Source organism: Saccopteryx bilineata, chromosome 1 (genome assembly GCF_036850765.1).
Source record: "Saccopteryx bilineata isolate mSacBil1 chromosome 1, mSacBil1_pri_phased_curated, whole genome shotgun sequence".
In the NCBI taxonomy this organism is placed as follows: Eukaryota; Metazoa; Chordata; class Mammalia; order Chiroptera; family Emballonuridae; genus Saccopteryx; species Saccopteryx bilineata.
This window is the reverse complement of record NC_089490.1, coordinates 258,704,285-258,732,051: the sequence shown is the minus strand read 5'-3', so window position 1 is coordinate 258,732,051 and position 27,767 is coordinate 258,704,285. Positions and strand designations below refer to the sequence as shown.

General features: G+C 38.3%; 1 protein-coding gene across 2 annotated transcripts in view; it reads right to left on the bottom strand.

The window, feature by feature from the left end:
* MRPS27 (mitochondrial ribosomal protein S27) overlaps positions 1-27,767 on the bottom strand; it is a 97,450-nt gene that overhangs the window by 53,462 nt on the left and 16,221 nt on the right. For both annotated transcript variants that reach the window (XM_066241534.1, XM_066241541.1), the window contains 2 exons: positions 18,262-18,332; positions 16,164-16,222 (listed from right to left, as the gene is read on the bottom strand). In XM_066241534.1, coding sequence (XP_066097631.1) covers positions 16,164-16,222; positions 18,262-18,332 — 130 coding nt within the window. The remainder of the gene's footprint in view (positions 1-16,163; positions 16,223-18,261; positions 18,333-27,767) is intronic.

The window sequence follows — 27,767 nt, the reverse complement described above, 5'->3', positions numbered from 1 at the left end:
TGCGCAAATAAGTTTGTAAAATATGTTTTCTGAGTTTGCTCACTTTTATTGTTAAAAATGGCCACTGCCCAGGTGAAACTGCTAATTACCTTCCGCTTGGGAAGGGCCACTGTTGTGCTAATGTGTGCTGGAGGAGGAATTTTTGCACCAAGAAATATTTGTGATGAAGCAGAAGAAGCTAAGATAGAAGGGAAGGAGAGAGAAGCTAGTTTTGCAGAGTAAGAAGCCATGTTGGCAGATGGGGAACCAGAGGTGACTTAGACTGGTGAGGGGTCTTTGATTCTAGGAAAACCTGGATGTGACCGTAGCTTTGTGAACTCTGAATGAGTGGATTTTGGAGCCCTGTGTGTTTACTCACCTGCCAGGTGCAAGGCTAGAATAAAGGAATGGCACACCAGTTTTGGGCTCCACAGTTTCTTTACCGCTTGCATGTGCATGGCGGCAACTGCCGAAACTACTGGCCATACAGTATCCATAAAGAACATTAATGAGGCAACTGACAAAATTTGAATATGGACTGTGTATTAGATTATAGCATTGCATTACAGTTAAATTACATTTATGCTCATTCTGGGATACAAAATAGTCATCCAATTTATTGTTCCTCCCCAAATTACAAGCTGCAAAATCAGATAGCTCAGGGGTTGAAGCTGACTCGGTCTTTATTTGTCGTCGTGCCCCCCCCCCCCACCCCACGGTCAATACAAAACAAAACAATGAGGATGAATGAATACACTGGGATTTTTCCCTCACAAAATGATAAGAGGAGGGAAGTACATGCAGGTATAGATTAAGGGTTGGCAAACAGGGGCTGATGGGCCATATCTGGCCTGCAGCCTGTTTCTGTACAGCCTGTGAGCTAAGAACAGTTTTTACCTTCATAAATAGTAGCACACAGAAAACAGCCACTATCAGGACTGAGACTTAGAAAGGGGTAGTCACCTGGCCCAACCTGGCCCAAACACATGACCCTGTCTTTCTTGCCATTGTGGCCATGGACTTAGGCCAGACTGTTCCTACCTCAGGATTTTTCAAGGAGGAAATGACAAGGAATTAACGTCAAAACTGTTAGATAACTATTTTAACAAATGTGAAAATGGATTTTTTTCTGTGTTGTGAGAGAAGAGATCTAAACATTATAAAGTATTTAAACATTCAGAAAATTACAGAGAACAAAAACATTGCTGTGCTCAACTACCTATCTTCATCAAATTCTAACATTTGTCACACTTACTTCAGACTTTTTTTTAACCAAATAAAACATTACAGATAGAGTTGAAGGCCCCCTATATACAATCTCTTGATCCTACTCCTACCCCACTGTTTTTCACAGGTAAATAATATCCTTAACTTCTTGTTTATCATTTTTACACTTTATACATGTATCCATAAACATATGCTTTACATATTTTCAATGGTATCATATTGTACAATGATCCTTCACCAAACTTTTTCACTCATGTTTTTGAGATAACCATGCTGGTATGTACAATTTTAGTTTGTTCATTCTTTCTCACTGCTGTCTGGTATTCCATTTTAACAGTCTACCACACTGTCTACTTTCTTGTTGATGAACATTTTTTTTTTTGTATTTTTCTTAAGCTGGAAACGGGGAGAGACAGTCAGACAGACTCCCGCATGCGCCCGACCGGGATCCACCGGCACGCCCACCAGGGGGCGACGCTCTGCCCACCAGGGGGTGATGCTCTGCCCCTCCGGGGCGTGGCTCTGTTGCAACCAGAGCCACTCTAGCGCCTGGGGCAGTGGCCAAAGAGCCATCCCCAAGCACCTGGGCCATCTTTGCTCCAATGGAGCCTCGGCTGCGGCTGCGGGAGGGGAAAAGAGAGACAGAGAGGAAGGAGAGGGGGAGGGGTGGAGAAGCAGATGGGCGCTTCTCCTGTGTGCCCTGGCCGGGAATCGAACCCGGGACCTCTGCACGCCAGGCCGATGCTCTACCACTGAGCCAACCCGCCAGGGTTGATGAACATTTTTAAAGTGCTTCCAGTTCTTTTGTTTGTTTGAGAGAGAGACAGGAAGGGAGAGAGAAACATCAGCTCAAAGTTGCATCACTTTAGTTGTTCATTGATTGCTTCTCATTCGTGCCTTGACTGAGGGGCTCCAGCCAAGTCAGGAAGCACCCTTGCTTAAGCCAGCAACGTTAGGCTTTAAGCCAGCCACTTTGGGATGATGATCCCATGCTCAAGCCATGATCTAGCACTCAAGCTGGCAACCTTGGGTTTTGAACCTGGGACATAAGCATCCCAGTTTGAAGCTCTACCTACTGTACCACCACCAGTCAGGCAACTTACAGTTTTTTTACTCTTATTAACAATGCTATAAAAAGTGTTCACAAACTTAATCTTGTACTTTTCTTTCTTTTTTTTTTTTTTTAATAAATTTTTATTAATGGTAATGGGATGACATTAATAAATCAGGGTACATATATTCAAAGAAAACATGTCTAGGTTATTTTGTCATTAAATTATGTTGCGTACCCCTCGCCCAAAGTCAGATTATCCTCCGCCACCCTCTATCTAGTTCTCTGTGCCCCTCCCCCTCCCCCTAACTCTCTCCCTCCCTCCCTCCCATGTCCTCCCTCCCCCCACCCCTGGTAACCACCACACTCTTGTCCATGTCTCTTAGTCTCATTTTTTATGTTCCACCAATGTATGGAATCATGTAGTTCTTGTTTTTTTCTGATTTACTTATTTCACTCCTTATAATGTTATCAAGATCCCACCATTTTGCTGTAAATGATCTGATGTCATCATTTCTTATGGCTGAGTAGTATTCCATAATGTATATGTGCCACATCTTCTTTATCCAGTCTTCTATTGAAGGGCTTTTTGGTTGACAAACTTAATCTTTGTACATGCCAGGGTTTCTTTAAGGTACCTATTTAGAAGTAGACTGGGTCCATTATTGCTTTTACTACATATTGCCAATCTGTTCTTCAAGGTGGCTGTAGGCCCAGCAGTCGCGTTCATCACAGCCAGGCACATGCAGGTTCCCATTAGATTCGGACAGATGGTAAAGAAACTGCGGAGCCCAAAACTGGTGGGCCCTTCCTTTATTCTAGCCTCGCACCCGGCTGATGAGTAAAACACACACAGAGGGAAAACATTTCCCTTTCCAGTCAGAGCTCCCAAAGCGACTGACACATCCGGGTTTTCCTAGAATCAAAGGCCACCCACCAGTCTCCATCACCTCTGGTTCCCCATCTGCCAACATGGCTTCTTATTCTTCAAAACTGGCTTCTCATTCTTCAAAACTGGCTTCTCTCTCCTTCCCTTCCATCTTGGCTTCTTCTTCCTCTTCTCCTTCTTCCTCCTCCTAAAAAACTACTTGGGTCCACAAAGACCCCTCCTCCAGCACACATTAGCATAACAATGGCTCGCCCCAAGTAGGAAGGTAATTAGCAGTATCACAGATCACATATCTGGGCAGCCATTTTTAACAATAGAAGTGAGCAAACTCAAAAAACATTTTACAAACTCATTTGTCTAACAGTGGCTATACAACTTTCAACTCCCACAAATAGTGAATCTGAGTTCCTGCTACTCCTCCTCTTTACCATAATTATAACTGTCAAGACTTTCCATTTTTGCATCTGACAAATGTGAAAACATGCAGCATTTTTATCTGCAACTTATCTGATCACTAATGAGAACATCTTTTCATACATTCATGGCCATTCTGGTTTTTTACTCTGAGTTGTTGATTCATATCCTTTATTCATTCTAGATTATCTTCTCATTGTATGATCCTATAGAAATGTTCTAGATTCTAATCTTTGTCAGTTAAAGGCATGGCAAATCTTTCCTGTGTCATTAGCTTGTCTTTTAATTTGTTAAATGTCTTTATGATACCATAGAACTTTTTAATTTTAATGCATCAACATTTACCCATCTTTTATCAAAGTTATCTTTGTATTTTGTTTAAAAAATTCTTTTATGTCATACAAATATATTCTCTTATATTTCTTTCTAAAAGTTTTATACTTTGCTTTTTCCACATAAGTTTTTAATCTATTAAATGTGCATGTATGTTTTGAAGTAGGAATTAATTTTTTTCCATATATACAATCAATTGTCCACACCCCATTTATTAGCTAATCCATTCTTTCCCTCTTTGTAACTGTGTAAAACATCCAAGTTTCCATATGTGTACAGATCCATTTCTGGGCTCTGTTTTCTTTCACTAGACTATTTGTCTAAGCCAATATCTCATTTTATTTATTGCAGCTTTCTAATTCTTGTTATCTGTCTGGTAAACCAATCACTTTGTCTTAGTCTTCTTAAAATTGATTTAGTTATTCTAGGGCCACTTACTCTTTCATTTGAATTTTATAATCATCTTCTCAGGTTTCACAAAAAATTCTGCTGAGATTTTGGTTGGAATTGTATTGAATTTATAGATGAAATCTGAGAGTTAGTGTCAAATAGTTTAAAACAAACAAAATGGAAATACATAGTAAAAAAGCTGGCAGGAAACACTACAAAGTGAGTGATGTTTCCTTTATAAGTTGCAAAAAATAGCATGTAGTTGCTTTTTTCGTAAGCAAATGCTTATCTTAAAAATATGGGAAAATGTGCATATTTTAAACCAGGGCCAAAACAGTTTTCCATGTAACAATAGGCTATATACAAATAAAACCCTTAATTTCTACAGCTGGGAATAAGCCAATAAATTAAAATAAATAATGGGGAATGTCGACAACATTGAAGTTTTCAGCCCTGCTGAACTGTTTTTGTGCACCTTAGAGATCAGATCTCAAATCACTGGAAACAGTCTGTCAAATCACTGGAAACAGTCTGTCAATTTCTATTTCAACTGTTTAAATGTTTTCCGGTCATGCTCCCAGCCCTCAGCACAGACTTCTCTTTTCGTGTCTACTCTACATTTTGATTACTGATTCAATAACATCTTGTCAGCGATCAGTTTTGGTGCAGGTTATTCCTAACCGGGCTCGCCTTTCGGTTTCTCCCTCTCTCCACATACAGAAAGCAGATGACTTTCTGCTGCCCCCTTCTGGTTTTTGGCTGCTGTAAGCTTAGTAATATGAGTATATATATCACACCTTCAATTAGTTGTCTTTTAGGGTGAGGCAGCTTCCCCCAAAATATGACATCCTCTTCATCTGGAGTTGACTTACTAGTTAGTGTTTATAAACATTTATTTTTTCCTATCCCTGACTCCTGATAAGCTTTGTACCTTGATGTCCTTGGGGTAAGGGTGGGGGTACAGGGACAACTGTGGACTCAGTCTTGGAAACTAAACTGGAGCTTAATGTACATTTTCCTGAAGGAGACAAATATGGGGAAGAAACAGTCCTTGTTCTTCAAGATGTTACATCTATTACAGCCAACCTTAAAGCTAAAATTTATTAAGCATCGACCTTCTTTGTTCCAAGACTGTTCTAAGGGCCTTATTAAGTTGTGTAACTATTCTAAAGCACAGGCACAATTTTAATCCCCAATATATGAACGAGGAAACTGAGGGACAGAGAATATAAGGAACTAAACCATACAGCTAGATGGCATCTCTAGGATTCAAATCTAGGCAGACTGGCTCCATTGGCCATGATTTTATCTATTATAATATATTCCTTATCAAGTAAAAAAAAAGGAAAGAAACATAATTTTGATTAGTTAAAATAAAAAACAAAGTAAGCATCCCTGAATAGATACAAGAAAATTTTGTGGAAGGGCATCAGAGATAGCACATTCAAAAAGTGAAAATCAGGCCCTGGCTGGTTGGCTCAGTGGTAGAGCATTAGCCTGGCGTGCAGGAGTCCCGGGTTTGATTCCCAGCCAGGTCAAAAAGGAGAAGCACCCATTTGCTTCTCCACCCCTCCCCCTCTCCTTCCTCTCTGTCTCTCTTTTCCCCTCCTACAGCCAAGGCTCCATTGGAGCAAAGTTGGCCCGGGCACTGAGGATGGCTTCATGGCCTCTGTTTCAGGCACTAGAATGGCTCTGGTCGCAACAGAGCAATGCCCTAGATGGGCAGAGCATTGCCCCCTGGTGGGCATGCCAGGTGGATCCTGGTTGGGTGCATGCAGGAGTCTGTCTGACTGCCTCCCCGTTTCCAACTTCAGAAAAATACAAAACAAAAACAAAAACCCAAAACAAACCAAAAAGTGAAAATCAGGGCAAGTTTATGGATATAGCATAATTTGGGACAGGCCTTACAGACAGGATGCATTCTATTAGAAGAGTGGGGGTGGGGCGGGAAGAACACAGGTAAAAATGAGATAGTCTAGGGCACATTCAGAGACCAGGAGCCCATTCTGGCTGGGGTCTGAAAGCACTGTGTAAGTGTGCCATACACGTTAACTGCTATTCCCTACTACTAAGTCAATAAGTGGAGGAATAATAATCTATATGTATGAGACCCACAAAATTCTCATTTTAACAAATAATTTTGATGTACTTCCTATCAAATTTCTGCCCAGGCTTTTATCAGTGAAGACTAATGACCAATTTGAGTTTCACCTCTTGGTAGCATCCATCACTGAGCTGTACAGCAGCCAGTGGGTAATAAAAATCCCTTGTTCATGAGCTTTTGTTAAAGCTGGAGTTGCAAGAACTGGTTTTATATCCCAGCCTTGCTTATAACTAGCTATGTAATTGTTAATCCCATTTGTCTTAAAACCAGCATTACTATGAAAAGAAAAGACCTCAAAAATATCAACTCTATCTGGTAAAAACAAACACAACTGAAAATCTATCTTGGAAATAAAAGCAGCCAATAGCACTAAAGAGAATTCACACCAAATACTTCTTGTTCCTCAAATGTCCTCTTGCCTGGACACAAGGCATCTGGAAACACTCTGGAATTGATTTGCCACTGGCCTCAGAACTGATGATGCAAACAATGGAAACTTCTCTTCCACAAATCTCCTCCAAGCTTGTTTATCTACTCATCTCTCCCTTAATTATTGCACCAGCTCCTGAAAAGAGCTCTTAATTATCTTCAAATAAAATAGTCTTACATGCAAAACCCTACTTAAGTCTCTAATAAATATGAGACAATCTACTTAGCTATGCCTTTCTCTCGGCCCTACAGCTGTCATTCTTAATACCTTTACTATGACTTCACAGGTGTAGAAATAGACAGTAAAAAGAATTTTGGATCAAAGGATTTATATTATGTAAAAAATGTATCTTTTTATATGAAACTGTAGGAGTTTTTTAGGTTTAATACACAGTGTGTTCTGAAGTTATTAAAATCAATCCAATTAAGTTCTCAAATAGTTTTAAGTCCCATGTCTGGTGGCACCTACTAGTTTTTCTTTTGATATTCATAGTTACTGCAGATGAAACTTCACTTCCACTGTTTAAGTCAATAAAGTTCTGAGTGAGAAGCTAAACAAAGACCAGAAACTCATGCTTTCAAAGTTGAGGCTTCTGGTGACCAAGTCTAGCTTCTGCATCTGAGAAATACAGATATGAAAGGCCCTTTGGGAGGCATCCAAGATCACTGCCGCATCTAAGGAAGCTGATGTCCAGAGAGCTTATTAACTGGTTCCCAGTTAGAAATCAAAGTGGGAACTCAACTGGTCCTAAAATCCAGATTATCTGACTCTTCCCTCACATCCTGATTCCTTCAGGATCTTTTTAGAACACACACTTTTTTTATTTGAATGATTTTATATTTACTGTTAAATCTCTGTATATGCTAGGTTTCTTTTCTCTGGGTTTAATCTTCTGTCACTTTGTTATAAGGTATTCCAGTCTTCTGTGAGTCTATATCTTCTGGTTTATTACCTAGAACACCTCAGGAAAAAAGGACTAGCACAAAGAGATACACTGATCTAGCTGAGGAACCTCTGAACTTGAAGTCAGACTTTGTCCTGGATGAAGCCTGGACTTGCCACAGGGCTCTAAAAAAATTGCTTAGTCTTCCCAGGTTTCAACTTCACAGATTCTGAAAGTTAGTAGAGCTTCAGAGATCACTTAGTCTAAAATCTCCCAGATGATGCCAGAATACCTAATGTAGGAATGTTTAGGCTGTTGCTATTTCTCCAAAGGTCTGTGGTCAGTTCCTTTCAAAGAGTTCCAATGTGGTCAGTAGGCAGAGATGTGATGCAGCAAACATAGAAATAAATCGGTAGGTGTGTAATATAAAAAGGCAAAAAAAAAATCCACCCTCTTGCTGTCTTCTAAGTCGGGATTCAATTCAATACTTCTATCAATGGACTAGATATTTTCTCATTAACTGAAGTTCAATTTTCAGTTCATTTTTTACCCTCCTTGTTTTCAACCTTTCAAACTTTATATTCAACCTGTCATTGATTTTTTCCCCCTCTTTTGTGCAAAGCTTTCCTTCTTCATTTCCATGTCAACTACCACAGGACAGGCCTTTTACCACCTTATGCATAGACAATTTCCATCCAATGCACTTACTCCTTTCAATCCAAAAGTTACAGTAATGAATAGTCCTGAAATATTTTTAGTACCATATGCACTTCTCAAAAATCTACGTATTGGCAGCACACAGCCAAAAATCTACGATGACGACCTATTTTGTGGATCTTTTTTAAAAATACGGTTTAAATAAGTAATATACACCCATGATATAAAATTCAAAAAGTACAAGAGAATTCAGTGAAATGTCAGCAGGTCTCCTCTCCATAAGAAACCAACATTGCCAGTTTTTATGTGGATATAGGTATGTATCACTCCACAGACAGTCTGTGTGCATACACACATATCCATACACATATGTATTAAAGCACATATATACATATTACATACACAGGAGTTGGCAAAAGTAGGTTTACAGTTGTTCATATGGAAAAAGACATGTAGATTATGATTACTACAATATCATTAACTCTGTTTCTTGTACTCACAACTGTGAACCTACTTTTGCCCATGCCTGTGCACAGAAACCACAGTGGTAATGTAACAGAAAAGTTCTATACTCTGTTTTTTCCACATAATGCATTTTATAACTTGTTCCATATGAAATACAAATAAAGCTGCCTCGCTCTTCACTGCACAGTATTCCACTGTATGACTGTAGAATAATTAATTTAGCTAGGACTCAACTGATGAACATAATCTTTTACTTTTTTGTAATGAATATTATTTCCCATGTGTGCAAGTGTATCAGAAGGTTAAATTCCTAGAGATAAAATTATTGGGTCAAAGGGTATATGCATCTGTAATTTTGGAAAATTTAAAAATTCTCTTAAACCTTCTATTGGCTTCAGAACTTCCCTTAATAACAGAGCTGAGAATCATTTTATCTTACAGACATGAAATCTGTCTTCATGTATTTTCATCTCACATTCTGTCACGGAGGTTTAAATTTGCCTTTTATGGACAAAGAATGCTTACTAACTTTCATAAAAATCAATTGCCCTTCAGATCTTACCTCTTACCCTTCATGTTTCTAAATATATACTGGGCATTCAATACATGTTTTTAAAATTGATCTTGTTCCTAATTTTTCCACTTTAACAATGTGTGTGTGTGTGTACATACATACAGGGTGAATCTAAAATGATATGGGATGCAGAGGATCTAGACTAGGTCCTTTTGATTTGAATGATCTGAAAAAGAACCAAAATGATTTCAAAAAGAACACTACCTAATTTTAACATTTATTATAAAACTAGAGCCATCAAGACAATGAGGTATTGGCATCAAGATAATGGAACAGAGATCAGTGTAACAAAAAGTCCAAAAATAGACTCACACATATATGAACAACTGATTTTCAACAAAGATTCAAAGGTAATTCAGTGCATAAAGAATATTCTTTTCAACAAATGGGTGATATAATATAATCAGGTATTTTTTTTAATTCATTTTACAGAGGAGAGGGAGAGACAGAGAGAGAGAGAGAGAGAGAGGAGAGACAGAGAGAGAGAAGGGGGGAGGAGCTGGAAGCATCAACTCCCATATGTGCATTGACCAGGCAAGCCCAGGGTTTCAAACCGGAGACCTCAGCATTTCCAGGTCGATGCTTTATCCACTGCGCCACCACAGGTCAGGCTAATCAGGTATTCTTATGCCAAAAAATTAACTTTGATTTTTTTTAAATCTTATACTATACAAATAAATATTTCAGAATGGATCATAGTTCAAACTGTGAAACCTAAAACTATGATACTTTTAAAACAACATAGGGAAAAAATCCTTGTGGTGTTAGGTTAGGCAAAAATGTCTTTGATGACATAAAAAAAAAAACCTTGACAAACTTACTTCCCTAAAAAATAAATTCGCTTGAAAAACACTGTTAATAAAGAGTTAACTATGAGAATTCTTAAAAACAATAAGATAACAAGCACTCAACATCAAGAAAAAAAGGCAAAAGATTTGAACATATACTTCACCAAATGAGGTATATGGATGGCAGACAAGCACATGAAAAGATGTTCAACATCATTAGTCATTAGGAAATACAAATTAAAGTCACAATGAGATACCACTAAAACCTATTAGCATGGCTAAATGTGTTGGTAAAAATGTGGAGGAACTGGAAATGTAGTTGGGATTATAAAGTAGTATAACCACTTTGGAAAACAGTTTTGAAAACATATACCTACCACATGTTCCAACCATTCCATTCCAAGATATTTACCCCCCATACACATACCCAATAAAAACGTATGTCCTTACTTGTACATAGATGCTTGTAGCAACATGGACTGCATTGGACTCCTAGGATAAGAAGTTTCAGGGGACCCATTCATCACACTGGAGGATTAAAAGAGAGTAACTATCTAAGGTGTGAGATCACTCTAGGAAAGTTAGGTGAAATGTTAGGACAAAGGCCAGGAAAATACTCCTCAAGGTTAGCCCCTACTTGCCGTCCATGGTCAGGATCCAGAATGAAATAACAACACCAATGAGGAGAGAAGCAGCGATCTAAAGGCTGAGAGGCTGAGGGTTCTCATCCTAACTTTTATCATGAAGCTCTACCGAATCTGTGACAAGGTGTGGACAATCCCCCTGACAATCAGCCACTCTCTAATGCACAGTAACAATAAGAACCTCTCCCAGGCACAAGGTAAGATCAGCAAATAAGAACTAAATAAAGCACTTGGTAATATTAAAGTACTTTTTAAAATGCTCTAAGAGTCATTTACCTCCTCCGGGGCTCTTAATCTCTTCTTAATAACGTTCAAACGTAATGGAACTTGGCAAAATGCTAATAGAAAAAATTTTAATTTCCTCTTATTGCTGTAACACACAAACAATCTCTATGCCCTCAAAGGAATATTACTACAGCTTAAACTCATGAATGCTGTTACATCCTAAAACCCCCTTCCTCCCCTCTATCTACAGGAAGACATGGATTCTTACAACATAGGCCTGAAGTGGTACTCTCACCTTCTGAGGAAGTATCAGAATATTTTTGCTTGTTGGAAAATGAAGCTATTTTGGTCCTTCCTTTTTGGGCTGGCTGCCAACCAGGACCTGGAGACATGTAGGCTGCCATCTGCCTCGCCCTAGCTGTTTCTGACCTGCCATCCGTCTCCAACCAGGGATGCCTCATATCTGCCAGGTCAGTTAAGCAAGTGATGAAAGATGCTTGCAGCCAGGTACAGTGTGGATGAATGTATTGGCAGCACACAGCCTGCAACACAACCTTGACTTCTGCTCATTAAGGAGTGGCATGCCACTCTCCATGACAACACAGAGCTGTATTCTGAGAAAAACAGACCTTCCTACAGAACTCGGCAACAATTTTTTCCTTATTGTATGACAATTAACTCAGCTAAAACCCAAAAGGCACTTTAAAAAACTTACATTCTTAAAATAGAGAGAATATGTTATATATATGTTAGAGATTTCTATCACTTATCCTTCAGGAATTGACCATTATGGTATAGACTAAATCATCAGTTCCGATTACTGATGCTCTGCTAGTAAAAGAATCATGTTTAATTTCATGCATCTCCAAACTGCCATGGTCCCAAAATGATTTGGAAGTCTAAATAAGCCTTTAGAAATGTAATTTGCAAACATCCTCCATGAAGAGGATACTACAAGAAGAAATTTTATGGCTTGACTTTTCATTCTGTTAATGCAATATTCAAATACTCTGACAGGATGTGTTAAAGCTTGTTATAACCATGAAAATAGTGGCTTTTACTAATGCTACAATTTTACCGATGACATGCATCTCCTGAAAAGAGAGACAGAGCCTGCCTCCGGCTCACCAGCTCACCATCTGCATGTGGGCAGCACCCAGGGAAGTGGGAGGGAGGGGCTGAGCTCAGAACTACTGACTAGAGGGCCTGGGAAAGTCATGCTCTCCACCAAATGATAAAGGAAATGTATAGATAGCTCACTATAAAATAACACTGACCTCAAGCGGACAGATCCCCAAAGGGGGTATTTTGTGGAGAAAAAGCTAAGCTCATAGTCTTAGAAAACAAACAATAAGAAATATATGAGATTTTCTCCTCTCTCTTAATTTTAAATTTCCCTTCTTTACAATGCTCCATACTGTGGTCTCCATGGAACCCCTTCTGCCTCAGTTTCCCTGTTTATTATTTATATTATCTATGCAGAAACATGCTTCATCTATGTTTCTGCACTCCCAGCCATATCTATGCTTATTTTATAAAGTCCTAGGCAAGGTCTTTTATTTATTTATTTATTTAGTGTTTATTCTCTTATTTTTATCATGTTTTTTCTTTTTTCTGTCACAGCCCAATAGTGCTTAGCATGCCTTATCTTCTTGTCTCTTAGCTTTCAGATTTTGCTCATTTCACTTCAATTCAGTCTTTTTTCCTGTTTTAATCATTTTTATTCTCGGCTTTTTCCCTTCAGATTCTGTAGAGTACTATCAGGGTTGTGTTTTTTTTTAAATTGTCAATCCATATAGTTTCTGGTAGTAACGGCCTTAATCTTCTTTAGTTCATATGATTTTTTGTTTACAGGATCATTTCCCTTTTCTGGATGTTTCCATGCTTATTTCTAAGCAGCAGGACAGAAGCTGAGGTAGGGTTGTGGGCCCCCCGGAGAACAGCGTACAGCCCAAATGGGGGAGTCAGACATTTGTTCTCCCCCTGCTGTCTAAACAGCAGCCTTTCTAACTCCTTAAAAGACCCCTGGGACTCTTAATGCTGAAGCTCCTAAACTTTTAAACCTGCCAGGACATTCACAGGCTGCAAGTCTCTCCTGGGACGACAGGATAACAACAAGCCACCATGTGCAGCAGCATGCTGAACTGCTGTAACCTGCACTGATACAAGGGCAGAGGCTCAATCAGCTCTCCGTGGATCACTCCAGGTTTCCAAGCCTCTTTGGCTCCAATGCTCTTCACATAATCATTGGGAAGACTGGATCACCAGAAGATGAAACAATGTAGCGGCTACACTTCATGTGCCCTGTCTGATCTCTGCAGGTGAGACAGGGAAAGAGGTGAGCTAGTGATAAAGGTGGGGCCAAAAGTCCTGCTGTGGGCACTGCCTTCAAGATGGTACTGCCTGGGGAATGATAGATCCTCAAGGCAGATAGGCAAAAAGCTGTTAGTTGTAGGATTAAGAAAGCATTTCTATGTTTCCTCACCCTAGACCTGTGATTGTAAGCTGACTCTGAGATGTGTAGTCATCCATGCGGGGATGTTAGCCTTGCAACCATTGCATACTGAAGACCTAATAGATAAAAATGCCACGGCCCTTGGTGTCTTCACAATTAATGCTCCTGATTCCAATTAATGGGGAGACACCCAATAGTTCATAAGTATAACTTTTCATTTTGTATATTTTGTAAAGTTAATGAGTGAATCTAGCCAATCTCCATTATCTACATCTGAATGCAGCTTTGTGGAGTTATAATCAGTCTCATATATGTATAATAGTCACCTTAATAAGTTATAAAAACATTTTTTTTAGATTTTATTTGTTCATTTTAGAGAGAGGAGACAGAGAGAGAGAGAGAGAAGGGAGGAGCAGAAAGCATCAACTCCCATATGTGCCTTGACCAGACAAGCCCAGGGTTTTGAACCAGCAACCTCAGAGTTCAAGGTCGATGCTTTACCTACTGTGCCACCACAGGTCAGGCCGAAAACATTTCTTTTTAAAAAAAACATAAGCTGAGAAAAAAAGCGCTAATTTTCTTAGTAATGGAAGAAAAGAGAAAGAATAGAAATAAAAAAGTGATGTCATAGTTAGAACATTAGTTTTCATGAAGCAAAGGATAGGATGACAAATTAAACAGTAGCTCAGATTTAAGATGGACTTCTGTGTGATCTATATAAAAACAGGAGAGCTTTTATCAAACTTGCAGGCTATATAAAACCAGACATCAAATTTCTCCATTAAACTTTAATGTTATAAGGACAAGAACAGGGTCACACTTATACATCCAGCACTTTGAACAGAGGCTGGGCACTCATTAGGTGTTTAGTAAATTTACTTGCTGAGTATTGAAACACTGAAATCAATCATACGTTACAGAGGTACTTTGGAGCAGAAGAAAATTTGGGACATATTGCTTCCAAGACTATGACACTGTGTTCCACAGGATGAAATTCTATGAAGTAGTTTTTATTTAGAAGTTGGAACTTCTTTCTGTGTTTTGCCATAAACAAAACAAAAGAATGAGGACTAAGCAGATGCCAGCCCAAACACACCCTTCACCAGGGCAAAAATAACTATCAAAGGAGCCTCACCAGGCCAAAGAACCACTGAAGGAAGATAGGGCTTGCTTTCATCAAAGGATCCACGTCTATCTGTGGTAATGAAGGGTAGCAGGGCACTTGCAATTCTGATTTCAGGATCTAGAATGTAAACTTAGGGCATTGTTCAAGACAATCTTAGATTTAAAATACAGGTTTTTACAATGTGGAATCTAATCTACTTGAGATTTATATTTAAACTGAAAACACCAAAAAGGTGGTAGAATTCACTTGGTTCAGAAAGAGAAAAAGAAGCCTAATTACTATTTTGAAAATCAAATAAAAGAAAATTGAATAAATATTCACTAATATAAAGAAAGCTTTTTAAAAATGCACCCGGGTGGAAATAACTGTAACTTTCTTGATCAAAACAAGGCAAGATCAAGTAGGAAAGTCCAGTGCAATGCTTAATGCCATGCTTCAATTTCAACCTGATGCTACTTTTAGAACCTAGGAATTGAAACTAATCATAAATCAGATTTTTTTAAAATTTGTTGATTTTACAGAGAGGAAGGATAGAAGAAAGAAAGAGAAATATCAATCTGTTGTTCCACTTATTTATCATTCATTGATTGATTCCTGTATGTACCTTGACCAGGGATCGAACCCATAACCTTGGCGTATCAGGGTGACGATCTAACCATTTGAGCTACCCGGCCAGGGAATAAATCAGATTTTTTAAAATCACAACAAGAAAACACAATAAAAATTAGTATGATATCATTCTGACAGATATTTGATAGGTATAAAATATCAACTCTGAGGATAAGTCATAATTTATTTGTCCAGTCACTTATTTAATGAGCTTTCGGTAATTCCAACCGTTAGCTGCTATAGATGGTGCTGTACTGAACATACTTCTCTGTACACATGGGTGAGTGTACCTGCAGAGAGTTCACAGTGGGGGTGTTCACAGCTGAGAGAAAGAATGAAGTAACAGTGGTAATGTAGAGAAAGTCTTAAAATGTAATATTAATTAATAATAGGTATCAAATAGTGCATATAGAGTATATTTCTCTCTGAATAATAAAGAAGAGATAAATATATAATTTTTCATTTTACAAAAAATAAATCCAAAAGTGTGAAAATACCCCTATGGAACAAGCTGTAAAAATAGGCCTTTCTCATACGCTGCTGGTGAGAATGTGTAAATGGGTAAAACCTCTAAAGAAAGCAATTTGGAAACAGCTACTGAAATTACAAATGTAAATACTTATAAGAATTAAGTGCAAAATTCATATGTATAAGGTTATTAATTGTTACACTGTATATAACACAGAAAAAGAGAGAGCAAACAACCTAAGCACCCATCAAAAGGAAATTGGTTTAAATAAATATTCATGGTATGGAATATCATGTAGATATAAAAAACGAGGAAGCTCTCCATATACTGATAGGTACAGATCTCTAAAACATAAGCTTAAGAAGTAACATTATATATAAAACATACCACCTTTTGTGTTAAAAGAGGTGTGAAATAGGAAAGTATATAACCCAATGAAATGAAAACTTACTTGTAAAGGTAATACTCAGCATGATCTATTTCTTCTCGAGATGAAATGTTGTCCACAAACTAAAAGACAAAAAAAGAAATCTTTGGTTGAACAAAGTATGCCACATATTGGGCCTAATTTATACACTGACCTTAAAAAAGACAAAATGCCCATTTTACTGGAATAATGTTCATGTGGTACGACTCCATCCCTGAAACCCCTTTATGTTAATAGAAACAAAAAAAATACACAATGGCTTCTCTTCTTTGTGTAGAACAATCTTGGTTAGAAAAACTGTTTGGAAATCAAACAAGAGAGAACTCCTCTTTATACTATACTAATACTAATACAATGCTACGCTACACTACACTACACTACACTATACTGTACTATATCCTGATATATTCCCTATGTTCTAAGCTCCAAATACATGAGAACATGTATCTGAAAGGTTGAAAACTCTAACGGCCAAAAAAATATGACTCAAGAGAGAAAAAAAGTCTAAATTTAGAAAACTCAATCTTGGAACTATTTTTCTTACTCTGATTTAAGTTCTACTATGGACCAGTCAACCAACAAAGTCTCCTTCTGAACCATCTGTGATTGTGCTCCTTAATTCTAAACCAGATGAGCAAACCAAAAGGGCTACTCCAAGGATAGAGCCTACCTTAAAGTAGAGACTCAGAGGCAGAAAAGATGGAGTAGAAGATGATGCATGTTGTGAATATAATTAACACCTCATAAAGAGGGAGAGGACAGGAAAAAGGGGAGACTTTATAAAAGTGCCTCACACTTATGAATTTGATTTAGAAACTCTCATCAAGGGGCAAATAACATATAGTGCAAACACAGGACCGGAAGTTCAGAACTAGCTCTCCTGATTGCTTACTGCGCAGAAACAGATGGCATAACCCCCTGGAACTTAATTGCTCCATCTACTTAAATAGAATAAAGGCACCTGCCTCGAAGGGTCTGAGGCTCCAATGAGAAAATGTATGTGAAAGCTTTTTAATTCTGCAGTGCTGCCTAAATAGATATTAGATATTATGACGACGGAGATTCTCTCCATCAAATAAGGGACGAACCAATCGTCTTTCCATTCCTTTTCCATCTGAATATTATGAGTCTATAAAATTTAAGTTATGATCTACTCAAACTCTTTCCCTACTAAGAAGAATATTAAGATACAGAAAAAACTCAGATGAAAAAGAATGATAGTTTCTTTCCTTTTCCTCTTCCAGATTTAACAAGAACCTTGAATTTTATGAACTAAATTCTACAAGGAGCTTTCACAACTAAGATCTCATTTTTGCACCAAAGCAGCCCTGTGAGGAAGACATTTACTTCTATCCTCATTGAAAATGAGGGAAGTGAGAGGGGCCCAACTGCCCAATGTCATAAAGTTAATTCATGATAAAGACAAGATTAGATATTATTTAAGGGAAAAGAACATTGACGTCACAGGTTTAAAGTCCTATTTTTCCACTTATGGCCATTGTGAACTTGAGAAATTTATCAACCATTCTGAGGCTTGCAAGTAAAATGGAGATAATAATGTTTATTTCCCATGGCCACTGTAAGAATTAACATATGAGATAATGTATGTTAAGAAACTAGTACAACAGATGGCACAGAAGGTGTTCAGTTATGGTTACTATCAATTACTATTCTTGATTCCTAGCTTAATATTATTCTTTCTCCTCCATTGCTCTGTAGCAGTTTAGCATGAATATTAATATACATTTTTATAGCCTTTCTCAGCTACCAAATCTACTTCCACTATTAACAAGTAAATATTATTACTCTGAAGGGTGTAGCAATTAAAAATTTTTTTTTTATATAACAGGATATAAATTACATCCTAAAAGAATTAAAAAGAATCAGATACATAACAATGATCACTGACATCAGAGTCTGGTAAATTTGTTAGCTTTTATTTTAGCCAAAGAAATTTGCTACTTCACAAATAACTATTAGTAACTAAAAAAAGACACCATACTGTGGAAAAATATTTCCTACAAAAGATATTCTTTATTTACACAGCCTTGTCCATATAAAGAGCATCTCTTGCTTTCTTCTACCTCCTTCTTTGAAAACATACATATTTAAGTTTTCTTACCCGTGATATTGTTAAAGAACTAACTGGCAACTTTCTCTCATATGTTTTATCCATTAAAGAAGCCAAGTCAGCTGTAAAGACAAAGAAGAAGAAAGAACTTTGTTAAATATACATTCTTATGGAAAATCTAACAGATACAGCTCCTGCCAGATGGCTGCTATCATTATGGAACCAGTATTAAAACAGATGCACTTTCTTTTTAGAAGTTATTTTTGTATCAATTAAAGATGATAAAAAATATTAGTAACATTTAAAAATGATTTATCTAATTACAGTCAGAATTATTTTTTAAATGCTAGCATAGAGCTTGACCAGGCAGTGGCGCAGTGAATGGAGTGTTGGATTGGGGTGTGGAGGACCCAGGTTCGAGACCCCGAGGTCGCCAGCTTGAGCGTGGGCTCATCTGGTTTGAGCAAAGCTCACCAGCTTGGACCCAAGGTTGCTGGCTCGAGCAAGGGGTTACTTGGTCTGCTGAAGGCCCGTGGTCAAGGCACATATGAGAAAGCAATCAATGAACAACTGAGGTGTCGCAACGAGAAACTGATGATTGATGTTTCTCATCTCTCTCCCTTCCTGTTTGTCTGTCCCTATCTATCCCTCTCTCTGTCTCTGTAAAAAAAAAAATGCTAGCATAGATTTAGTTTTTAAAAATGCATCAATCAAGTATCTCTGGAAGGAGACATAAGAAAGTATTATTATTGCCTGATTGGTGGTGGTGCAGTGGATAGAGTATTGACCTGGGGCACCGAGGACCCAGGTTCTAAACCTGGAAATCACCGGCTTGAGTGTGGGCTCATTCAGCTTGAGTGTGGCCTCACGTTGGCATGAGTGTAGGATCACAGACATGATTCCATGGCCGCTGGCTTGAGCCCAAAGGTCACTGGCTTGAGCTCAAGATTGCTGGTTTGAGCAAGAGGTCACTGGCGCCTGACTAGGTGGTGGCGCAGGGGATAGAGCATTGGGCTGGGACGCAGAGGACCCAAGTTCAAGACCTCAAAGTCGCCAGCTTGAGCATGGGCTCATAGGTTTGAGCAAGGCTCACCAGCTTGAGCCCAAGGTAGCTGCCTTGAGCAAGGGGGTCACTCGGTCTGCTATAGCCCCATGGTCAAGGCACATATGAGAAGGCAATCAATGAACAACTAAGGTGCTACAACAAAGAATTGATGCTTCTCATGTCTTTCCCTTCTTATCTGTCTCTCATTAAAAAATTAAATTAAAAATATTAAAAGTATTATTGACAAATTCTAGGGAAATGATGATAAGAAGAGAAGAGAAGAAGACCCTTCACTGCTTAAACATTTATTCCTTTTGCATTTTTAACCAGGTAAGTGTATTAGCTAGTCAACAAATTTTTTAACTGGAATTTATCAGATGACTTTTATATATTCCCAGAACAAATCAGAGAAGGTACCCTGGCTATACTTAATGATTTTCAGGCTCAATGATCCCTATTACATTTTTTTTTTAGTAGTATATCCATATGAATACTTGGTATTCCTGAGATTACACTGTTTTCTCAGTATAAAAAGACCTGAAATCCTAGGCAACATAAATCTTCAAATTGATTATTTCACACTTTCTTATTGCTTCTCAAACTTGTAATATACTCTTTCCTTTCCTCTCCTCTCTCTCCCAGCTCCTGGTTTTGTGTCTTATTTCTCTGAGTATGAAATGAGCAATCAAAAGAGCACTTCATGTTTCTAGCACCCAGTCTACCAGGTGGCTCACATCTGTGCCTATATATTCTGCCTTCCTTTTTTTTTCTTTTTACAAAGAATAAACTTTATTAAACAAATGAAAGAACCAAAAACCTCCATGACTTCCTGTCTCCTTCCTGCTACTTCTTTGCTCTGCCCCCCCACCCCCTCAGCAGCAAGTCAACGAGAGAGTCACACCTGACACAACTGTGGCTACTGTCTTAGTTCCTCTCACTTGCACTTTCTCAAGTCAGATTTTGGTTTCCAGCACTCCACTACCATCAGTGGCCACCTCCACAGTTAAATCCAGTGGTTAATTCTTCATCCTCACCTTACGTGGCTGCTCATGAGCATTTAATATAGTTGACCTTTATAAAATACTCTTTTCTCTCTTTTTCTTGGGTTCCTTTGAAGATCTCTTCCTCTTCGTGACTCGCTAACAGTAAACTCTTCTCTTCGCTGAATTCTTTCTTTCTGACAGCCTTAATTATCAGCTATAGATTACTGACTCCACACTTATATGTTTACCTTGACTCCTGCCTGTAACTCCAGACTGTATTTTAAACCACCAAAAGTGACATCTCCATTTGCATGTCCAATAGGTATCTAATCATTACATGTCCTCTTTATTCTCTACTCTTCCACTCTGAACCTGCTTTTCGCCAAGCTTTTCCCATCTCAGTAAACGACCACTCCATTTACTGATATACTCAGGCCAAAAACCCAAGTGTCATTCTTGACCCCATACCTTTTCATACTCTAAAACCAACTGTCAGCAAATCTTATAGGCTCTTAATTTGAAATATAATTATGTATTTCTCACCACTACCATTGCTAAGTCTCTAATATCTCTTACCTCCTGACTATTCACCTTAACTATGACCGCCACAGATATAATTTAATCTCCACACAGCCTTTTAAAAGATAAATCCACCCTGTCATTCTCTTTTCTCAGCCAGCTAACAGGATCCTACCCTACTCATAATAAAATCTAAAATATTTCCTATGACTTGCAAATGTCTACAGGGGCTGGTTTGTGTTTTTATTCATTTATTTTCTCTCTCTTTTACAATTCTAAATAAAATCCATAAAGGCAAGAATTTAATTCACTGATAAATTCTCAGCCTCTAGAACATAAAAGACAATAAATATCTAAAGAAATAAATACAAGGAAGAAAAGAAGGGAGGGAGGGGGAAAAGAATGAGGAGAGAGGAAAGAAGGAAAAAGAAGTAACTAGATTTCCAACTTTATTTATTTATTTACTACTTGCTAGGTTAAAAAAAATCAGTATCCAGTAAAAAGGAGACAGGTAATCAAATGACAATTATTTGTTGAAGACCTATTGCAGTGCATTTAACCAATTTTTCCTTTCTTCTTTCCTGGAGGTAATGCTCTCAATGATTTGGTAGCTACTGGGGAAAAGAAACTTTGCAAAACCCCTAAAACCTTATATGATGTAAAAGTAAGTAGCTTTTCTTATGACTATCTTGAAGGGATTGACACCAGGTGATTAAAGAATGGTAAAGACAGCCCCTACCCCCTCCACACAAAGATGTCCTTAAAACCTCTTCACATGAAGGCAAATTAATATTGTTAAGTCTATCCGCTCACAGAATGATATTAAACCACACTCCCATGATACCAAATCTTTATAATCCCTTCATAACAGGGGCACTTGTGTTGAGGTGATAGGCATTATAAAGAATTACCTTCCTTTCCTCAAAATTTGAAATTGAACTTCAAAAAAAGTAGGATTGGGGCCACTGGCCTAATGAAAATGCCTCATTTCCTTGTGGATTTCACAGAGCACACAATGTAGAACTAAACACTGGATTAGGTTGGCTTCTGTCATGTGGTGACTCAAGATTCCATTCTAATCCTTCATACCAAGACCTCTTAAACTTAAACCAAGTGCAATCGGCTGGGGTCTCAAATAAGGCAACAGCTGCTGGCCCAGCATCTGATGAGTAACATTTGCATACTGCAAGTCAGAGGAAGGTTTGCTGCTAAATATAACATGTGACCAATCACCTCTTAGGATATCGTTGTCGTGATGAATGAGGCAGAAAAGTGCACTGAGCAGGGATGGCCGGGAAAGCTGCGACAGCTGTGGCCTGCAGAGGGCCAGCACTCCAGGCTTCTGGGCCGTGGGTTTCAACAATCAAAATCACACTTCATGTTCCACTGGGGGGCTAGCAGATGCCCAAGTTTTGCTGAAGGGATATGCTAAACAAGAGGCTTAAAAAAAAAAGATGCTTTCTTGACTATCACTCAGCTCCTCAGGAATATACATAGACAAGACTATATGGAAAATAGATCTGAAACATTCTTTTTTTTTTTTACAGACAGAGAGAGAGTCAGAGAGAGGGATAGAAAGGGACAGACAGACAGGAATGGAGAGAGATGAGAAGCATCAATCATTAGTTTTTCGTTGCACATTGTGACACCTTAGTTGTTCATTGATTGCTTTCTCATATGTGCCTTGACCGCGGGTCTTCAGCAGACTGAGTGACTCCTTGCTCAAGCTGGTGAGCTTTGCTCAAACCAGATGAGCCCGCGCTCAAGCTGGCGACCTTGGGGTCTCGAACCTGGATCCTCCGCATCCCAGTCCAATGCTCTATCCACTGCGCCACCACCTGGTCAGGCTGAAACTTTTTTTTTTTTACAGGGGCAGAGAGTGAGTCAGAGAGAGGGATAGACAGGGACAGACAGACAGGAACGGAGAGAGATGAGAAGCATCAATCATCAGTTTCTCGTTGCGCGTTGCGACTTCTTAGTTGTTCATTGATTGCTTTCTCACATGTGCCTTGACCGCGGGCCTTCAGCAGACCGAGTAACCCCCTGCTGGAGCCAGCGACCTTGGGTCTAAGCTGGTGAGCTCTTTGCTCAAGCCAGATGAGCCTGCGCTCAAGCTGGTGACCTCGGGGTCTCGAACCTGGGTCCTTCCGCATCCCAGTCCGACGCTCTATCCACTGCGCCACCACCTGGTCAGGCTGAAACATTCTTAATTTAACCAAACTTAAAGCTATACAGATGCAGTGACAGTATGCCCAGAAATGATGGTAAATTAGAATAGAGACATCCTTCTTGACCTGACCTGTGGTGATACAGTGGATCAAGCATCAACCTGGAATGCTGAGGTCATCTGTTTAAAACCCTGGGCTTGCCCAGTAAAGGCATATATGGAAGTTGATGCTTCCTGCTCCTCCCCCCTTCTCTCTCTCTCTACAATGAATAAAGTCTTAAAAAAAATGAATTCAATTAAAAAACAAACAATGACTTTCTCGTTCAAAGGAAACAATACTGTTGATCATCTAAGGACACACATATTGAGGACACTACACTATTCCAAATATAGGTGTGTAATTCCAAATACAGGCTTGTAAACCTGGTTGAGGATCTAAATCATCTGAGGGGCTTTAAAACTTCAGATTTGTAACCTCACACACACCTAAAGGGCAATTCTAATTCTGTAGGTTTGAGGTGAAACCAGCGGAATCCAAATATTTAAACAAAGCCCTGGGACAGGGGTAGTCAACCTTTTTATACCTACCACCCACTTTTTTATCTCTGTTAGTAGTAAAAATTTTTAACCACCCACCGGTTCCACAGTAATGGTGATTTATAAAGTAGGGAATAACTTTACTTTATAAAATTTATAAAGCAGAGTTACAGCAAGTTAAAGCATATAATAATAATTACTTAACAAGTACTTTATGTTGGATTTTCGCTAAGTTTGGCAGAATAAATCTTTACAAAACAACTCACTGTAGTTAAATCTATCTTTTTATTTATACTTTGGTTGCTCTGCTACCACCCACCATGAACGTTGGAATGCCCACTAGTGGGCGGCAGGGACCAGGTTGACTACCACTGCCCTGGGAGATGGTGATATAGTTTCTCAAGAATAGAGAGGGTTAGAGTTGAAAACTACCATGGGAAGGACACAAAATAAGTCCTGGATGCTCCTCCTAAGCTTGCAGAATATATTAAACCAGCCTGACCTGTGGTGGCGCAGTGAATAAAACGTCGACCTGGAAATGCTGAAGTCACCGGTTCGAAACCCTGGGCTTGCCTGGTCAAGGCACATATGGGAATTTATGCTTCCAGCTCCTCCCCCACTTCTCTCTCTATGTCTTTCCTCTCTCTCTCTCTCTCTCTCTCTCTCCCTCTCCTCTCTCTAATGAATAAATAAAAATAAATAAAAAATAAATAAAAATAAAACAAAAAAATAAAACAGAATATATTAAACTGAATCTTGTTTCTGGAGTAAAGTAGACTAAATATCTTTTAAAACATTTCTCCTACTATAAAATCACTTAAAGTATTTCTAAAATTTTTTCAAATATGACTGAGTCTGGTTGCACAACTCTGTGAATGTACTAAAACCACTGTACATGTTAAAGGGGTATATTATGGTATGTGAATACATCTCGAATTAAGCTGTTATTAAAAATATATATAACTGAGCTTTCAAGAAGGTAAATATTATTGTCAGAAGCCAAGGGGAAGATGGGAGCACAAACCTTGAGTGTACGAGGAAGTATGACGGCAACAGTCACCTGAGAGTATTTGCAAGTCCCCAGTGACACCAGTGACACAGAGCTTTGGTTTTAGTGGCTTATGGGAGACACAGGATAAAACCAAGGCCTTTATAAGATGACAAACTGGTTCAGAGATTCTCAGGTAAAGCTGGGACCATCTAGGGCTACATTTGTAGTGAAAAGGTGAATTAATTAGAAGAAAATAAACAGAAGTGACGTTGTCACCTAAAGATTCTAAACTACAATCATACCTCTGAGGCCCTAGTTCACACTTCCTGTTATACAAGATACACCAACCTGAGAATTTTATTGCAAGTGGTTTAAAGAGTTGATTTTACCGCATAAAATTCTAAAAATGCAAACTAATCTATAATGACAGAAAGCATATCAGTGATTGAGAATTTGGGTGGCAGGAGAGAGGCTTACAAAGGTGTGGAAGAAAGACAGTGGCAGGAAGGGACACATGCTGATCAGTTTGATTGTGGTGACGATTTCATGGACATAGACACATGTATATAGGTTGAAACCAATCAAGTTGTGCCCTTTAAATATGTGCAGTTTACTTTATGTAAAGAATACCTGAACAAAGCTGTAAAATACAAATTGAAACTTGATTAATAAAGAGCAGGTTAGACACAGGTGAGGTGAGAATTAGTGATCTAAAAGAAATTAGACAGAATGAAGCAAAGATGGATAAAGAAGAAAAGTATAAAAGAGGAACAGAAAATAGAAAAAGGCCTAAGCAACATTTTAATTGAATTTCTAAAAGAGTTAGAGAATAGGAGAAGCGATATGTGATGAGATAATAGCTAAATAACTTTTAGAACTGATAAAGGATACAAGTTTTCAGATCCAGGAAATATATACAATCTCAAATCTATTAAGTAAAATTACACACATACCATGATACTTTATAGTGAAACTGAGGAATAAGGGAATTTTAAAAGTAACCAGAAAAAGGATAAATTACTTACCAAGGAAAAAAGACTATACCAATGGGGGTATTCTCAGTAGGAACAACAGAAGGCCGTAGAACAGGGGTCCCCAAACTTTTTACACAGGGGGCCAGTTCACTGTCCCTCAGACTGTTGGAGGGCTGGACTATAAAAAAAAAAACTATGAACAAATCCCTATGCACACAGCACATATCTTATTTTAAAGTAAAAAAACAAAATGGGAACAAATACAGTATTTAAAATAAGGAACAAGTAAATTTAAATCAATAAACTGATCAGCATTTCCATGGGAACTAGGCTCCTCTCACTGACCACCAATGAAAGAGGTGCCCCTTCCGGAAGTGCGGCAGGGGGCGGATAAATGGCCTCAGGGGGCCGCATGTGGCCCGCGGGCGGTAGTTGGGGACCCCTGCCGTAGAATATGTTGGGAGTAAATACTAAGAATATAGATACACAAATCTAGCAATCTTAGCTTTTAAAACTAAGAAAAAAATAAGATTTTTTAGATAAACAAAAAAATGAATGTATTAGCAATGCTAAGTAAATAAAATTGCTTAAATCTAAGGGAAATTTTACTGTTTAAAATAAAATATTGTGTGTTTTAAAGGACAAAACATTAATGTTACACATTTACATATGTTTGAGGTGTGTGTGTGACTGGACTAAGAGACGCACAGTGTGATTAACATTAGATTTTTAAGTGAAATATGCGTGTTAGAAATTATAGAGCCTGACCAGGCGGTGGCACAGTGGATAGAGCATCGGACTGGGATGCGAAGGACCCAGGTTCGAGACCCCAAGGTCGCCGGCTTGAGTGCAGGCTCATCCGTTTGTCTACGGCCATACCACCCTGAACGCGCCCGATCTCGTCTGATCTCGGAAGCTAAGCAGGGTCGGGCCTGGTTAGTACTTGGATGGGAGAAATTACAGAGCAACTGCTATCTAAAAGATGTATATTTAGATGTATTTTAGAATGGTAGAATCTATCATTCTGAAAGAGTAGAAGTGGGGATATTATTTCCAAACCAGTAAGGAGGAAACTATAAAAAACAAAAAACATAGGGAATCAATCCAAAAAAAGATAAGAAGACAGAAATCACAAAATATGATAGAAATAAATCCAAATATATCAGTAATTATGACAATGTAAATATAAAGTCCATCTATACAAATCACATGAACACAGAAGAGCTGAAAATAAATGTATGAAAAATATACGAGGCAAACAGTAGCCAAAAGAAAACTAGTGTAGCTGCATTAATAGCCAACTCAATAGATTTAAAGGTAAAAAGCATTTTTTATACATTACATGGGTCATTACATAATGATAATAAATTCATTTTCCTGGGAAGATTATTTTAACCCAGTATGCACCAAATTAACACAGCTACAAAGTCTACAAAAACCTTAGGGAAAAAGTGGCAACCTCCTTAGTGATCACAAAATCTGTAACAGAGATGTGCTAGGAAAGAAGTTTCTTATAAAAGGTGGCCTCTAGATCAAAGTTGTAATGAGGAAAGGCACTGGAGCAAAGATGGATTCTCTACTGAATCCTGGGAGCTTTGAGAGAAACTATTCAATGGTTCATAAATTCTATGTAACTGTACACCAGTTATCCATTTGGTCAACAGAGAACTTGTTAGCAACAAACACTTACTAAAGAAACTTTTTAGAAGTTGTATCTTTTAGAAGATAGAAAATGATCATTTGAAGAAGATTTGAAATGTAAGAAAGAATGGTAAGTATTATAGGTAAAATTGCTTAAATCTGAGGGAAAATTCTGGGCATAGGACCATCTGTGTACCTTACCTAATTCATGTAATAAAGAACTATACACTAGTCATTATTGCACTTACACAAAGAAGTGATCCGGAAAACACAGGCGGAAATTGTGTTTTTGTTTCCCACATTTAAAGAAAAACAAGGACAGATAACATGTAAAATGTATAGAATAGAAGGAAGTAAGAAAAACTAACCTAAGAACTATTTTAAATATAGACATTTAGATTAACTTGTCTATTTGTCTCTCTACATGTCACCAGAAAATTTAAAACAAATAGTTCTAATAAAGGAAAAAAGTGAAGGCAAGCTTTGTATACTATTAAGGTGACCAATCGTCCTCCTTTAGGGAGGACAGTCCTTCTTTTGTAAGTTCCGTCCTCCCTTGAAAAGTGTCCTCCTACATGTCCTTTTTTTTTTTACAGGGACAAAGAGAGAGTCAGAGAGAGGGATAGACAGGAACAGACAGACAGGAACGGAGAGAGATGAGAAGCATCAATCATCAGTCTTTTGTTGCAAGACCTTAGTT